Source organism: Microtus oregoni, unplaced genomic scaffold (genome assembly GCF_018167655.1).
Source record: "Microtus oregoni isolate MIOR12 unplaced genomic scaffold, Mior012 000054F_ref0000373, whole genome shotgun sequence".
Classification (NCBI taxonomy): domain Eukaryota; kingdom Metazoa; phylum Chordata; class Mammalia; order Rodentia; family Cricetidae; genus Microtus; species Microtus oregoni.
In genome coordinates this window covers 2,676,160-2,694,227 of record NW_024543830.1, presented here as the reverse complement: position 1 = coordinate 2,694,227, position 18,068 = coordinate 2,676,160, and the positions used below count along the sequence as shown (strand labels likewise).

At 37.2% G+C, this 18,068-nt stretch overlaps 1 protein-coding gene across 1 annotated transcript in view; it reads right to left on the bottom strand.

Moving 5' to 3' along the window:
- Positions 1 to 18,068, bottom strand: part of LOC121437974 (HORMA domain-containing protein 1) — a 31,077-nt gene that overhangs the window by 4,189 nt on the left and 8,820 nt on the right. Inside the window, exons 5-13 of the mRNA XM_041638125.1 lie at positions 16,417 to 16,437; positions 15,742 to 15,768; positions 12,031 to 12,098; positions 11,223 to 11,374; positions 7,973 to 8,220; positions 6,951 to 7,017; positions 6,593 to 6,669; positions 5,385 to 5,468; positions 613 to 684 (exon numbers count right to left, since the gene is read on the bottom strand). Coding sequence (XP_041494059.1) covers positions 613 to 684; positions 5,385 to 5,468; positions 6,593 to 6,669; positions 6,951 to 7,017; positions 7,973 to 8,220; positions 11,223 to 11,374; positions 12,031 to 12,098; positions 15,742 to 15,768; positions 16,417 to 16,437 — 816 coding nt within the window. The remainder of the gene's footprint in view (positions 1 to 612; positions 685 to 5,384; positions 5,469 to 6,592; positions 6,670 to 6,950; positions 7,018 to 7,972; positions 8,221 to 11,222; positions 11,375 to 12,030; positions 12,099 to 15,741; positions 15,769 to 16,416; positions 16,438 to 18,068) is intronic.

Genomic DNA, 18,068 nt, shown 5'->3' with positions numbered 1-18,068 from the left:
TTTTGATATCCAGAAAGTTCTGTTCAATTGTGTTGCCCAAATGTCCTGAATACTCTTAGGTCATTGTATTCTTGTACTTACATTTTTCCAGATTTTTTTTTTTTTTTTTGGTTTTTCGAGACAGGGTTTCTCTGTGGTTTTGGAGCCTGTCCTGGAACTAGCTCTGTAGACCAGGCTGGTCTTGAACTCACAGAGATCCGCCTGCCTCTGCCTCCCGAGTGCTGGGATTAAAGGCGTGCGCCACCACCGCCCGGCTTCCAGATTTTTATTTTATAAATTTCTCTCATAACTGAATTGTTCATGGAATGGACAGGAGCTACTTACATTTATAAATCTTTATTTTTTGAGACAATGTCTCATACTATAGCTCAAACTGGATTGGAACTTACTATGTAGGCCTGGTTGGACCTGAACTGCTGATAATTCTACTGTTTTAGTCTCCCAAGAACTAGGATTACAGGAAGGACCTATCACACCCAGCAGCCTCAGATATTTCAACAAGTTTTGAGTATCAGATCTTTGAAGTATGATCAGGAATATAAAATTTTATCTTAATCTACAGTCATGACATTCATATATTTTATTCAATTCATACACTATCATTAGACTTACTGTTTTCCCAGGTTGACGAAGACTTCTCTTTCGATTTTCTTTAGAAGTTTGTACTTGCTGATTTCCATTTACCTCCTAAAGACAGAAAAATTACTATTTCATTATTTATTTCTCAAAAACAGACAACAGTTGATTTTTTTCAAGACAGGGTTTCTCTGTGGCTTTGGAGCCTGTCCTGGAACTAGCTCTTGTAAACCAGGCTGGCCTCGAACTCACAGAGATCCGCCTGCCTCTGCCTCCTGAGTGCTGGGATTAAAGGCGTGTGCCACCACTGCCAGGCAACAGTTGATTTTTTTAAACCTTATGCACTGGCACATAATACAGATGCCATATGATTTTCTTATTTTAAGTGTACAGTTCAATAATTTTAAGATTATTCAGAATTGTAGAATTTACTACTATAGTATTAGAACAATTCATCACTCTAGAGCTCCTATAGAAGACTCACCTTGAGCTATCAGTCACTGCCTATCCCTTAATCTCCTGCCATTCCTAGTACTTTGTTTCAATAGCTTTCCAAATTCTGACTTGTTTTTTGAAAGTAGCTCATCTCTCTCTCTGTAGTCCTGGCTATCCTGAAACGTACAGACATCTGCCTGCCTCTGTCTCCCTAGTACTAGGACTAAAGGCATGCACCATCATGTCCAGTCTCAAATTCAGACTTATTTTTTTTGAGACAGTGTTTCTTTGTGTAATTGATGACTTTCATATGAACAAAATAATGGTATGTGATCTCTGTGGTTGGCTTCTTTCAATTAGTGGTTGCATGTATAGTGCTTTATTTTTTTATGGCTGAATAATTCTATTGTGTGGCTATAACTGTTTATGCAGTTAACTGTTTTTATACTTCTTGACAATAGTGATTGATGTCTTATGCATAGTTATTAAAATAAATCTTGGAAAGTGAAAAATTGTTGTCAATATTACTTTTCTCTAAAAAGACATACTTTTTTTTTTTTTTGAGACAGGGTTTCTCTGTAGCTTTAGAGCCTGTCCTGGAACTCTTTGTAGATCAGGCTGGTCTTGAACTCACAGAGGTCCGCCTGCCTCTGCCTCCCTAGTGCTGGGATTAAAGGCGCGCGACACCACAATATTTCTTGTTTTACATTATTTAACAGATTTTTTTCAAAAAAAATTTGGAGACAGTGAATGTAGATTCAAATTTGCCATGTGGCCCAGGCTGGCTGAAAATTTACAATCTTCTTGTCTCTGCCTCCTGAGTGCTGAAATTACAGGTTGCCCTTTCAGCTGGAGGCATGGGCCATTATCTTGTATGTGTGAGGCCCTGGATTCCCAATAGTGCTAAAGTTCTTTTTTTTTTTAAATTTTTTTTGAGACAGGGTTTATCCGTGTAACAGCCCTTGGTTCCTGAAACTCTCTGTGTAGACTAGGCTGGCCTCAAACTCACAGAGATTCACCTGTCTCTTTCTCCCAAGTGCTGGGATTAAAAACATGCAGCACCACTGCCCAACTTCTGCCTTTTCTTTTATCTTAGTGAAAGATATCCATCCCAAATTGAAGCTAGCTAGAAAGAATGTTTTGCTGCTGGAAGTAATAATTCTCAACATTTCTAATTTCTGTAAGTCCCCCCCTGCCACCCCAGAGTTTTATCCTGTAGCTAATGCTGGCCTGCAATGAACCATGTAGCTCAGGGTGGCCTCAAACTCACAGCTATCTTCTGCACCCCCTTCTCAAGTGTTGGGATGACAGGTGTGCACCACCACACCCAGTTTACGTTTCTGCTTCTTGCTTTCATCAGCATTCCAGTTTGAATGTTACCTTTAGCTAGTTCTAATTTCCTACTGAGAAATTTGGGGGAGAAAAAGATACGTAAACGAAGTAGTATAATCACTTCGACTCTGGGAGATATTTTATAATCAGCTCTATGGGAGAAATCCTGAGGCATATGTTGATTTCCATGCTGTGGAATATTCCTATTGTCTAATTTCAAACTGTCATTATGATGTTACTGAACAAGATGTTAGGAAGTTATGTTCTAGCATAGCACTGACAAAGTAGATTCTTTGTTCCATAACTTTGCATATATTTTATAGAATGCTCTTTTTCTGCTCCTAAATCTTTGAAAGTAACTTAAATGTCTAAAATAAAATACAAGCTGGGCATGGAGTATGCAGCTATACTCATTGTACACTGAAGGCATAGACAGGAGGAGCAAGGATTTAAGGTCATTCTCAGTTACACAGTGAACTCAACACCAGTTTGGGTGACCTGAGATCTTGTCTTGAAAAATCAAATCAAATCTGAACTGCTATTTAGTAAAATTAGTTATGGAAACTAAAACTGATTTTTGTCTTAGTATTTTATGCAAGATAGCTACAAAAAATCAATTTTAATGTAATCAATTTTTGTAAATAATCATTTTACAAGATAGAATATGAGTACTTTCTGGTACTTTAGAATACTTCTCTTAAGAGTCTAGATGATATCATTTCTCAGAACTTTTTTCAGATTCTTCTTACTAGTGTATTTTGACTAAAATTTTCATCTTTTCTTTGTACCTACATGTAATCTATTAAAACTTATATAACGACCTTGTATCATTGTTCTACTTCTCTCTCATCCATCTATCTATCTATCTATCTATCTCACCATCATCTCTCTCTCTCTCTATCTATCTATCTCACCATCATCTATCTATCTATCTCACTATCTATCTATCTATCTATCTCACCATCATCTATCTATCTATCTATCTCACCATCATCTATCTATCTATCTATCTATCTATCTCACCATCATCTCTCTCTCTCTCTATCTATCTATCTCACCATCATCTATCTATCTCACTATCTATCTATCTCACCATCATCTATCTATCTATCTCACCATCATCTATCTATCTATCTATCTATCTATCTATCTATCTATCTATCTCACCATCATCTATCTATCTATCTATCTATCTCACCATCATCTCTCTCTCTCTCTCACCATCATCTATCTATCTCTCTATCTATCTATCTATCTATCTATCTATCTATCTATCTCACTATCTATCTATCTATCTATCTATCTATCTCACCATCATCTATCTATCTATCTATCTCACCATCATCTATCTATCTCACTATCTATCTCACTATCTATCTATCTATCTATCTATCTATCTATCTATCTCACCATCATCTATCTATCTATCTATCATCTATCTATTTATCTATCTATCTCACCATCATCTATCTATCTATCTATCTATCTATCTATCTATCTATCTCACCATCATCTCTCTCTCTCTCTATCTATCTCACCATCATCTATCTATCTCACTATCTATCTCACTATCTATCTATCTATCTCACCATCTATCTATCTATCTATCTCACCATCATCTATCTATCTATCTCACCATCATCTATCTATCTCACTATCTATCTATCTATCTCACCATCATCTATCTATCTATCTATCTCACCATCATCTATCTATCTCACTATCTATCTCACTATCTATCTATCTATCTCACTATCTATCTATCTATCTCACTATCTATCTATCTATCTATCTATCTATCTCACCATCTATCTATCTATCTATCTATCTATCTATCATCTATCTATTTATCTATCTATCTCACCATCATCTATCTATCTATCTATCTATCTATCTATCTATCTCACCATCATCTCTCTCTCTATCTATCTCACCATCATCTATCTATCTCACTATCTATCTATCTATCTATCTATCTCACCATCTATCTATCTATCTATCTATCTCACCATCATCTATCTATCTATCTCACCATTATCTATCTATCTATCTATCTATCTATCTCACCATCATCTATCTATCTATCTCACCATCATCTATCTATCTATCTATCTATCCATCCATCTATCTATCTCACCATCATCTATCTACCTATCTATCTATCTATCTATCTATCTATCCATCTATCTATCTATCTCACCATCATCTATCTATATCTATCTATCTATCTATCTATCTATCTATCTCACCATCTATCTATCTATCTATCTATCTCACCATCATCTATCTATCTATCTATCTATCTCACCATCATCTATCTATCTATCTATCTATCTATCTATCTCACCATCATCTATCTATCTATCTCACCATCATCTATCTATCTATCTATCTCACCATCTATCTATCTATCTATCTATCTATCCATCATCCATCTAAATATGTGTGTGTGTCCCTGGCACATAGTATGTACCTGACACACAATAAATAACTACTTAAGAAATGCTTTAAAATATGGGGTTGGAGCGATGGATCAGCTGTCAAGAGTGCTGGCTGCTCTTTTAGAAGACCTAGGTCCAATCTGTAGGACTGACATGGCAGCTCACACCTATCTATAACTCCAGTTCCAGAGGATCTGACACCCTCACACAGACATACATAAGGACAAAACATCAAGGCAATAAAATAAAAAAGTAAATAAACCATTAAAAAAAGAACAAAATACTGGAAAAATAACCAGAAGAGGTGGTGAATGCATCTAAGACCAGCACTCAGGAGGCAAGGGTAGGCAGATCCCTGAGATTCAGCCTGGCATACATAATGAGTTCCAAGACTGTCTATATATGTGTGTGCACAGACAGACAGACAGACAGACAGACACACACACACACACACAGAGAGAGAGAGAGAGAGAGAGAGAGAGAGAGAGAGAGAGAGAAAGCGCCAGCCCCTGTCTTAAAACCAAACCAAACCAAACCAACAAACAAAAAATATAGAAAACTAAGTTCACACATGAAGGGGGAATTACAAAGGGCGTTTACCATTTTACTTTGAAAGATTTTTCCACTTCTTGTTTTGCTTTCAGATACTTCAAGTTCAGATGTTTTACTGACTAACTGTTCAACCTAGAAAAGATATTTCACAAAACCATATAACATAGTAAGTGGGGTCCAAATATTAATCATATAATGGTTAGTATCTTGTGCTAGATAGTGACTCACACTTTTTTTTTTTCCTTTTTGGTGTTTTGAGACAGGGTTTCTCTATGCATCTCTGACTGTCCTGGAACTCACTCTGTAGACCTAGTTGACCTTGAACTCACAAAGATCCACCTGCCTCTGCCTCCTCAGTGCTGGGATTAAAGGTGTGCACTACCACTGCCTGGCGTGGTTTACACTTCTATTCACAACACTCAAGAGGCAGAAGGAGGACTGCCATAAGTTTGAGGCCAGCTTAGTCTAGTAAGTTCCAGGCTAGCTAAGGTTACATAATAGGACCCTCTCTCAATTCCTCAAACAAACAAACAAACAAGAATTTGTAAGATTTTATCTAGCTCTGAAATTCTTAGTCTATGAGCATTAATTTTATTTTACATTTATTATTGGGGAAAGAAGAATGTACATGACAGTGCATATGTTAAAGATCAGAGAACATCTTGAAGGAATTGTTTTTTTTTTTCTTCTATCAGGTGAGTCTTGGGAATCAAACAGAAGTCATCAGGTTTGGTAGCAAGTCCCTTTATTTTCTGAGTCATTTCACCAGCCCTCTACAAACATCTTAAGATTTATTATTAAATAAATTCACCTTTTAATATGTAATATTTTAATCTATAATAATTTATCAAAATACATACTTTTATCCTATGATACATAAAAAATCTGAGGAATAATGAAATATGCATATAAAAAACCATCTTTTAAAAAAATTAAAGCAGGGGTTGGACAGATGGCTCAAAGGTAAAGAGCACTGACTCTTTACAGAAGACAAGGGATCTTTCATGGTGGCTCACAACTCCCAGGGGATCTGATGTCCTCTTCTAGCCTTCATGGACACCAGACATTCATATAGTTCACATAAATATATGGCAAAATGCTCATGCACATAAAATAAACAAATTTAAAAATAATTTAAGGCCAGATGTAATGATTTACATATATGATCCCAGTACTCAAGAAGCAGAAGTAGGAACATGGCTGCAAGCTTGAGGCAAAGTAAAACAAGACAAAAAATAAAATTGAAAGCCAGCTACCTGAAAATGAGAAATTGCAGGACTTGGAGTTTTTTTGAACTGCATAATTTCTTCTTCCATACAATCTAAATTTGGTTCTGTTAAAAAAAGAAAGGAAGTTAAAATGGTGTGTGGCGGGTGGTGGTGGCGCATGCCTTTAATCCCAGCACTTGGGAGGTAGAGGCAGGCAGATCTCTTTGAGTTCGAGGCCAGCCTGGTCTATAAGAGCTAGTTCCAGGACAGGCTCCAAAGCTACAGAGAAACCTTGTCTCGAAAAACAAAACAAAACAAAAACAAAAACACAAGCAAAAAACAAAAACAAGTTAAAATGGTGTAAAATTGAATTGGTAGTTTATAAACATTTTTGTTAGCTTCTTACCTTCAATTTCAGAAGCTCCCAAGTTTTCTTTTTGTTCATCCATTTTATTTTTAATGTCAAAATTATTCTATATAAATATAAAGAAAAATTGAACATATTTTAAGACTAAATGAAAACAATTAGGTAGGAATATTAATGAACACATTTGCTTTATATAAAGGTTAAATAAATACAACTAACTTAAGCTTGCTAGAAAGAAAATGACGCTAGAATTACACCATGAGGCAAATTTCAAAATTTTGTTTTGTTTTGGGAGACAGTGTTTTTCTGTGTAACAACCCTGGCTGCCCTAGAACTTGCATTTTAGACCAGGCTGGCCTTGAACTCAGAGATCTATATACCTCTGTCTCCTGAGTGCTGGGATTTAAAAGTGTGCACCACCATGCCAAGCTTATTTATGCATTTTTGAGACAGAGTCTATTACTGACTGAACCTGGAGCTAAGTGTTTTGGCCAGCACATTCCTGGAACCCTCCTGTTTCTAGTCCCAGCCCACCCAGTGCAAGGGTTATAGATTTGGACAATCTCATGCAGTTCTGACATGGATTCTAGGAAGCTGATCATATAAATCTTTATGTTTGTGCAGAAGAACTTTACTCACTGAAACTTTTCTCTCATTCTGAGACTCAAATATTTTAAAGAATGCTACAAAAATCCTAGCTGGCATGGTGGTTCACACCTGCAATCTCAGCATTTAGGAGGTGGAGGCTGGAGGATTAGGAGTTTAATGGTAGCCTCAGTCACACAGCAAGTTAGCAGCTAGCCTGAATCCTGTCTCTTAAGAACAAGATCCTGTGAGATGGCGCAGCAGATAAAGTACTCAAGAACAGGCCTAGCAGTCAGAACCTCATCTCCTGTATAAGCAGCCATTTGATCCTGTCTTAGAATATAAGTTCTTCCAACCTTTTGATTTTACTACCATACTTATTTCTAAAGTAAGATCTCTAAATATCTATTGAAGTCCTCAAACGCAATGTTTGCTACTATTGTACATTACATTTCTTTAAATATGTTCACGCTTACATGATTGTCATCTTCTACATCATCTTTGTCCATTAGAATTTTTCGAAATGGTATTTTTGATTGTTTTGGTGTTAATATGGTTGAATCAATATTTTCCATTCGTTCTTTCTCAGTGGTCACTTTTAATCTGAAGGTGTGAAAAGGTGTTGGGACTTCTCCCACATTTAAGTATGTAGGGTTCCCACCAAATATTATTCCTTCACTATCACCATCCTTAAAACCTGGAGGTTGGTAATCTGGGGGAGTAACTGCAAAAAAAGGAAGTATAAACCATACCATTTATAAAACTGAAGAAGTTGAACTAGTCATATAGAAACACAGTAAGGTTAATAAATTCAGGTAGAGAAACCTAAGACGAAATGGAGAGATGCACATCCTATATCAAAATCCTCATTCCTTAAGGTTAACATGCATTTTCTTAACCAGTTGCAGGATTGTGAGCAAATTATTTATCATTCTTGATTTGGTTTGTCAGATGGGGAAAGTAACAACACCTCCCCACAAGAGGTCGCGGTGGATATAAATTAGTAAAGAGTTAAATGTTCTGAACTGAACAAGCACATGAGTAAGAGTTAAAAGGTGTTAATTGTTGCTGTTTTATGTTCTAAAAAATATTATACATGGATTAAAAAGAATGTTTTATGTTTATATAGAAAACATTATACAAATATTAGTAATCTTTCATGTTTGTGTACATTTTATGAAATATATATCCTTAAACATCCTTTAAAAATTCAGGGAGATCCAGAGAACCTAGACAACAAAGAGGACCCTAAGAGAGACATACATGGACTAATCTATATGGGAAGTAGAAAAAGACAAGATCTCCTGAGTAAATCGGGAGCATGGGGACCATGGAAGATGGTTGAAGGGGAGGGGAGAGGAAGGAAGTGGAGCAGAGAAAAATGTAGAGCTCAATAAAATCAATAAAAAAAATCAGGGAAAAAAAATCAGGGAGAGCTGGGCAGTGGTGGCACACGCTTTTAATCCCAGCACTTAGGAGGCAGAGGCAGGTGAATCTCTGTGAGTTCAAGGCCAGCCTACGATACAGAGCTAGTTCTAGGATAGCCAGGGCTGTTACACAGAGAAACTCTGTCTAGAAAAACAAAACAAAAAAGCAAAATAAAATTCAGGCAGAACATGCCTAACTTCTTTTATTCAGTACTCTGTAAGTGCAAGGGATGGTCAGTAACAAGAGCATTGCTGCAGACCCTCTGTGATTTTAACAGTTCATATAGTTGTTGTTGTCTTTTTTAATAGGATGTAACATAATTTACTTACTTAAGTCTCCAAGGAAGACATTCTGTTTGTTTATACTTTGTTCCTATTTTAACCACTACTATAATGAAATTTCTTATAAATATATAATCTTTGAATATTTGTGCAAGCTATTCTCAATATATTTTTCTAGGTATATTATTTATACTTAAAATATTAAAATTTGGGGTAAGAGTTATGGCTTCATAGTAGAATGCTTGCCTAGCATGCACAAAGCCTTAAATTCAAGCCCCAGCACCACAAAGCCAAATCCTTTTTCCCAATTATGAGGTATTTATTCATTGTATATACCTGAAAGAAACACTGCATATTTATTTTTCTGTTCTCTACAACAAAATTATGAAATAATGATGTAAAATACTTTTAAAATTAAAACACAACCAGATTAGAAATAAAACACAGACAACTAAATCTTTACACAGCTGTCTATAAGAACATAGGTGGTGAGCCGGGAGGTGCTGGCACACGCCTTTAAAGCCAGCACTCAGGAGGCAGAGGCAAGCAGATCTCTGAGTTCGAGGCCAGCCTGGTCTACAAGAGCTAGTTCCAGGACAGGCCCCAAAGCTACAGAGAAACCCTGCCTGCTGCCTGGAAAAACAAAAACAAAAACAGAAAAAAAGGACATAGGTGTGGTGTTGCTGGGCATGCGGAAGTGTATGCCTTTAATTTCAGCATTAGGGAGGCAAAGGCAGGAGGCCCTGTGAGTTTGAGGTCAGTCTGGTCTTCATGGAGAGTTTGAGTACTACCTGGGCTACACAGAGAGACCCTGTCTCAAAAAACAAAACAAAACTTGGCAGTTTAAGCCTATGGTAAATATTTCAGGGGATGTTCGCAAAATATAGGCCACAGAGCAAGTGTTGGGAAGCATGAGAAAGCAAATCTGCCTATAACTATACAGACAGGCCATTCAGCCACATACCCACAGATAAACTCAACTATTGCAAAAAGAAAAAAATTCCCTGAAACATCTGTTCAGTTGGCTTCTACACCATATTAATCCACTGTGTGGGTACCGAGCTCAGGTGTTTCAGCATGACTAATAGAGAGGAGAGCAAAACAAGGGTGGCTGGTACTTAGAATGTAGGCACTCAAGTGTATCCTGGCCGACCTGCCCAGCTCCTTAGTGCTATGTTGAAAACCAACATTTTTTTTTGATACTGTCAGAATATCTTCTGAAAATTTTGTTCCTGTATGCATTCTCTGAAGAAGGTTTAAGAGCACATATTTTCTCAATTATGGGTTCACAAGTTTTGCTAATCTGGTAAATAAAAAGCAGCATTTCTAGTTCATTTCTTTAATTATGAGTAAGTTATATTTACTACAGATGTTTCTATCACTAGAGAAATACATTTTAAAAAAAGATTTATTTATTTTATGTATGAGTGCTCTATCGACTTTAGGCCAGAAGTGGGCATCAGATCCCACTATAGATGGTTGTGAGCCATCATGTGGTTGCTGGGAATTGAACTCAGGACCTCTAGAAGAGCAGCCAATGCTCTTAATTGCTGAGCCATCTCTCCAGCCCCAAGAAATCCATTTTAAATCTGACTTTTGCCAGAGATCCATCTGCCTCTGCCTCCCAGATGCTGGGATTAAAGGGGTGTGCCATTACTACCTGGCAACATTTTTGTTTTCCAATATTCATTTTATTTTTATTCATTTTGTGTGTGTCTGCCTGTCTGTCTTTGTCTATATGCTTGGGAAGGCTATGCCCTGGACATGGAGTTACAGGCAATTCTGTTACCTGACATAATTAGTGCTGGGAACCAAACTTTTCCTCTGTAAGAGCAGCAAATGTTCTTAACCTTTGAATCAGATGCCCAATCCCCAATGTTTCTTTTTCAAATACTCATATTAAACGCAAGTTTTCTAATTTCAAAGACTCTGTAACAATATAGGTGCCAAAATATTTATTAAGTGGAAACTAATTTTTGAAATATAAAACTAAAATAAGATATACTGAAAGTAGTACCTTCATCATAGTAAAAAAGTTTCATGGTCAAACAAACATCATTAGGTAAAGGTTCTAGATTTTGCATTAGGACATAAATCTTCCGAATTAGGAGAATACTTGCTTTCTTGGTTTCAGCAGATGTTGTACTAGATTTATTGTTTTGATTTTTGCTAGAAAAGAATCAGAAGTCAATTCTAGTATTATTTCACATTTTAACAACTTAAGATAACTAGTTTGAAAATTAACACAAAATATTTTAATGTCACTATTATAAAAATTTAGTATGACTATTAGCATCATTATGAGCTAAATATAAATTTTATACAAGTAAAACAAATACGCTTTTTATTCACAGTGTTTAAAAGAAATGAATGATAGATTTTATTTCTAACCACTCAACTCCCTTTCTTGTAATTAAAATAGTATACAATTAGAACATAATCTTGTCTTGTGCATTCTAAGTTCTGATCCATTTTGAGAGCTTGTTTAGCAGTTCTAGCAGAAAAATCACAAACCCTGAATGAAGAACAATCCTTCACTATCAGAGAAGGTCATCCTCTTTGACCGAGTGTGAAGCATTGGGAAGGAATCACCCGCACAGGTGATAAAGGAAGGAAGCACCAAGCTAGGCAGCCAGAACAGTCAAATTAATCCTGGGTACCAACTAATGGTTGACAGATGTCACAGCCACATTGATTGCACATTCCACTACTCCATTTTGTAAAGCCAAATTGCTGATTGGGAATTTGAAAAGTTTCAGAAATAACCTTGGAGTCAGCTAAATAGTGACAACTGATAACATAAAAATAAAACTAAAGAGCAATACCTTATAAAGTCCATGATTGGTCCATTTTTGGTGTATTTGAACTTAAACTGGTAACATTCTGAAATTGTCTTAAATAGAAAACATTGCAGTTACATAACTGATGCAGAGTTCTGCCTGCCATAGGACTTTAAACATGCAGTCACTAGTTTTCCCTAATGTGTTAATTCCTATTGGTCTTTTAAGTTCTCACAGTTGATGCTAATAGTCTGGGATTTGGTAGTTCACTTTTGGAGAGAGAGAGTCCCCAACTCACTACAATACCTGTTATAGATACTAAGTGGTAGGAATGCTTCACTAGGCAAGTTGGGAAGGAACCACACCTCAGCAGAGTGGGTGAGGGCTGTGGTTTGAATTGTTTGGAAAGTTTATGTATTGAAAACTTAAGTCCCTATTGCAACAATTTGAGGAATGGGATTTTTTTTTTCTAGAGCCAAAAAATGATGACTGTTTTAACTGCAGTCACATTTTTTTTTTTCTTTTTGTTTTTCGAGACAGGTTTTCTCTGTAGCTTTAGAGCCTGTCCTGGAACTAGCTCTTGTAGACCAGGCTGGCCTCGAACTCACAGAGATCTGCCTGCCTCTGCCTCTCGAGTGCTGGGATTAAAGGCATGGGCCACCACTGCCCAACGAAGTCACAGTTCTTGACACGATTTTGCGCAGTATCTAGGATGCTTATTTTATCATTAAAAGCAGTTGAAGCCAATCTGATCAACTACTGTTAAACAAAAGCACAAAGATTGCACTGGGCAGACACCCATCAAATTTACAGCATTTTTGTTATTGATGTAAAAGACCCCACTAGACAGGGCAATCAAATACCAAAGTTTCTGTTTTGAGTTGATACAGCTAGATTATAGTTGACTATCTAGAGGAAAGGAATGTGATCTTAAAAATATAGTTAGGTTAAGGCAGTGGTTTTCAATCTTTCTAATGCTGGACACTTTAATACAATTCCTTATGTTTTGGTGATCCCTCAACTACAAATGATTTTTATTGCTGTAACTGTAATTTTACTTATGTTATAAATCATGATGTAAATATCTGTTTTTTACAATGGTGTTAGGCAACCCCTAAGAAAGGGTAATTCAACCCTCAAAAGGATCTTGACCCACAAGTTGAAAACCACAATAAAAAGAAAATAATACAAATAAACCCCCCAAAAACCGAGTAATCCCAGAGGGTAGAGGCAATACTATCACAGTGATTTCATGGGCAGCGTGGACTTCATACTGGGTTTAGGCCAGTCTGCACTATGGAAGACGTCTCTGTCTTTAATAAAGATGGGAGGGAAGAGTGGCACAGGCATTTAATCCCAGCACTTGGGAGGCAGAGGCAGATGGTTCTCCAGGAGTTCAAGGCCAGTCTGGTCCACACAGCTGGTTCCAGGACAGCCAGGGTTACACAGAGAAACCCTGGTTCGAAAAAAAAAACAAAAGATGGGGAAGGTGCTGAGGTTGGAGTTCATTGATAGAGGGCTTGCTATGATACAGGAAATCTGGCTTGGTAGCACAAATCTGTAAATCCCAGCACTCAGGAGGTGTGAGGAACAGAAGTTCAAGGTCATCTTCAGCTACGAAGCAAGTTTGGGGCCATCCTAGATTACACAGGGAGACCTTGTCTCAACAGTAAAGAATATTGTATGGAGTCAGAAGTCATGCAACATAGGTTATTTTTCAGTTTATTAGGCTCATGGGCTAAAATCAGTTACAAACATCTCTCGTAGTGAATATATTTCTCTCTTAAAATATAACAACACAAACCATGCCTCACCTCAGAAGTTTCTACAAGGTTCAAACATGAAAAAAAATATGGAAGTATATTGATTAAAATACAAAAGCGTGCCAGGCAGTTGTGGTGCACACCTTTAATCCCAGCACTTGGAAGGCAGAGGCAAGAGAGATCCTCTTTTTTGTTCTGTGAGTTCAAGGACAATCTACAGGTCTACAGAGTGAGTTTCAGGACAGCCAGAGCTACACAAAGAAACTGTCTCAAGGCAATATTACCAAAAGCAACCTACAGATTCAACGCAATGCCCATCAAAATCCCAGAAAAAATTCTTTAAAAACCTCGAAAGAACGGTACTCAACTTCATATGGAAAAGCAAAAAACCCAGGATAGCCAAAACAATCCTGGGCAATAAAAGAACTTCTGGAGGCATCACAATCCCTGACTTCAAACTCTACTACAGAGCTACAGTACTGAAAACAGCCTGGTATTGACATAAGAACAGACAGGAGGACCAAAGGAACTGAATAAAAGACCCAGATATCAATTCACACATGTTCGAACACCTGATTTTTGACAAAGAAACAAAAAATATAAAATGGAAAAAAGAAAGCATATTTAACAAGCTGGCATAACTGTATGTCAACATGTAGAAGAATGAAAATAGATCCATATCTATCACCATGCACAAAACTCAACTCCAAATGGATCAAAGACCTCAACATAAAGCCAGCCACACTGAACCTTATAGAAGAGAAATTGGAAGTACACTTGAACGCATTGGCACAGGGAACCACTTCCTAAATATAACCCCAGTGCACAGATACTGAGAGAAACAATTAATAAATGGGACCTCCTGAAACTGAAAAGCAAAGGACACAGTCAACCAGACAAAATGACAGCCTACAGAATGGGAAAAGATCTTCACTAACCCCACATCAGACAGAGGTCTGATCTCCAAAATATACAAAGAACTCAAGATATTGGACACCAAAAGATCACATAATCCAATAAAAAAAATGGAGTGCGGACCTAAACAGAGAACTCTGAACAGAGGAATCTAAAATGACTAAAAGACACTTAAGGAAATGTTCAACATCCTTAGTCATCAGTGAAATGCAAATCAAGGCAACTCTGAGATTCTATCCTACACCTGTAAGAATGGCCAAGATCAAAAACACTGATGACAGCTTATGCTGGAGAAGTTGTGGAGAAAAGTTGGTACAACCCCTTTGGATGTCAGCGTGGTGATTTCTCAGAAAATTAGGAAACAACCTTCCTCAAGACCCAGTAATACCACTTTTGGGTATATCCAAAGGATGCTCAATCGTACCACAAGGACATGTGCTCAACTATGTTCATAGCTTTGTTTGTCATAGCCAGAACCTGGAAACAATCTAGATGCCCCTCGACTGAAGAATGGATAAGGAAAATGTGGTACATTTACACAATGGAGTATTACACAGCAGAAAAAAAAACCCAACGTCTTGAATTTTGCAGGCAAATGGATGGAGCTAGAAAACATTATTTTGAGTGAGGTAACCCAGGTACAGAAAGACAATTATCACAAGTACTCATGCATAGGTGGTTTTTAAACATAAAACAAAGAAAGCCAGCCTACAAACCACAATCACAGAGAACTAAGACAACAACAATGTAGACACTAAGGAGACTTACATAGATCTATTCTACATGGGAAGTAGAAAGTAGAAAAAGATAAGATTTCCTGAGTAAATTGGGAGTATGGGGGCCTTGGGGGAGGGCTGAACGGGGGAGGGGAGAGGCAGGGAGGGGAGCAGAGAAAAATGTAAAGCTCAATAAATATCAATAAAAAAGTGTCTAAGAGCAAAAAAAAAAGAAACTGTCTCAAAAAAAGGAAGAAAGAAAGAAAAACAAACAAAACCAAGAATCATTAATTATAAAAAGGATTTGTGGTTGGATATTAGAAACATTACATTTCTAAAACTTCTAACTCAAGCATACTTACCTGAGGATTTTCTGGATTGGTGTATACCTATGTAAAAATGCATTATAATTAAGTGAGGCTAAGCATTCAGAAAGAACAAAATTGGACATTAAAGTCTTGAGTTGTTAAAAAAAAAACCAAAAAAACAGAATGACCCTTCTAATAAGAAGTTTACTTCTAGCCAGGTAGTGGTGGCACACACCTTTAATCCCAGCACTGAGGAGGCAGAGGCAGGTGGATCTCTATGAGTTCGAGGCCAGCCTGGTCTACAGAGTGAGTTCCAGGACAACCAAGGCTACACAGAGAAAATCTGTCTTGAAAAACCAAAATAATAATAATAATAATAACAATAAAATAAAATAAAAAATTACTTCTTTTTCTCTAGGACTGAAGAGATGGCTCAGTGGTTAGGAACACTGGCTGTTCTTTCAGAGGACCCAGGTTCAATTCCCAGCACTTACACGGCAGCTTACAACTATCTGTAGATCTAGTTCTAGGGGATCTGACACCTTCACACAGACATACATGTAGGCAAAATACCAATGCACATAAAAATAAATCCTAAAAAAGTGAACTTCTTTTTTCCCACTGGGTTTGTCATCTGATTAAATAAAATGAAATAATTTGACAGTTTCAGTATCACTAAGTAAAGGAAAAATTTGACAGTGTTAAAATACACAATTTAAAAGCACTTACAGCTAGAATGATCATCCGTAGCTGAAATACAAGAAAACAAATTAATTAATTGTATTCTGTAAAATGGATTTTTATGATGGATATAAAAATTCTTTGTACTTGCTCAGGGTAGAGCAAGTACATAGCTCAGCAGTAGAGCACACACTTAGTACATGTGAGACCCTGAGCTCAATCTTTAGTGTTCCCCCAACCCAAGGAGGAACTTTTGTTCTATCTCAACATTTCTTTCTTCTCTGTGTGTGTGTGTCTGTAGGGGGTAGGTTGTGGCGCTTTTTGAGACAGAGTCTCACTAAGTAGCCTTGACTGTCCTGGAACTTATTATATAAACCAGGCTGGCCTTGAACTCATTGAGATCCACCAGCCTCTGCCTCCCCAGTGCTGGGATTAAAGGCGTGTGCCACCACTGCCTGGCTTCAACATTTATTTCTAAAAACAAGTAACCATTGTGGAAGATACACTTCAAATCATGCCTATTTTCCCAAATAATTTCTTTGGCTTTCTGATGGCTAAGATTCATGTCAGTATTTTATTTCACTGACTTAATCAAATAGAACATTATTGCTAGTTAGAAGGTGTGCTGGCACACACTTTAATCCCAGCACTCAAGAGACAGAAGATGGCAGAACACTCAGTTTGAGACCAACCTGGTGTCTATAGTGAGTTCCAGGCTGTCAGAGCTACAAAGTGAAACCCTGACTCAAAAAAGAAATAATTAGGGGGTTGGAGAGATGCTTCAGTGGTTAAGAGCACTGGCTGCTCTTCCAGAGGTCCTGAGTTCAATTCCCACCAACCATATGGTGGCTCACAACCATGGCATGTGGGCATACATGGAAGCAGAATGTTGCATACATAATAAATAAATCTTTTAAAAAAGAAATAATTAAAGTTGTTCTAATTCCCTATAGCTTCTCTAAAAATTATAATGGCATTTCATACTATTGAAAAGAATTTATTTCTTTTTGTTGTTTTTGAGGCAGGGTCTCTCTATGTAGCCTTGGCTGTCTTGGAACTCTCTATGTAGACCAGACTGATCTCGAACTCACAGAGGTTTGCTTGTCTCTGCCCCCCCAAATGAAGGGATTAAAGGCCTGTGCCACCATTGCCCAGCAATATTTCTTAATTAAAATCTAAAAATAAGTTTCCTTGGGTTGAGGCTGTATATCAGTGGCAGAGTACTTATCTAATATGTCTAAGGCTCTGAATTCAGTTCTAAGCACAGGAAAAATAAATGTTCCCATGTAATTCAAGTTAAGTTGGCACAAATTCTGAAATAGTTAAATTTACATTTCAGGCTTTGAGTCAGGGTCTCACTCTGTGCCAGAGTTAGCCTGAACTCATTATATAGCCCAGGCTGGACATGAACTAATGGTGTATGTGAAAATAGTGAAATTTATGGATTTTTTTTAAAGACAGGTTTTCTCTGTGTAGCCCTGGCTGTCCTGGAACTCATTCTCTACACCAGGCTGGTCCCAGACTTAGAGATCTGCCTGCCTCTGCATCCCTGGTGCTGTACTACCACTGCCCCACAATGAAATTTTAATTAAGATTTTACAATAGACTACAAGCCTTTTTACATAGTATCATTTCAAGTAATATGTACAGAGAAGTTTAGTTCTAGCAGAATTTTGGAGGTGAATTTTTATCCCTAGTCC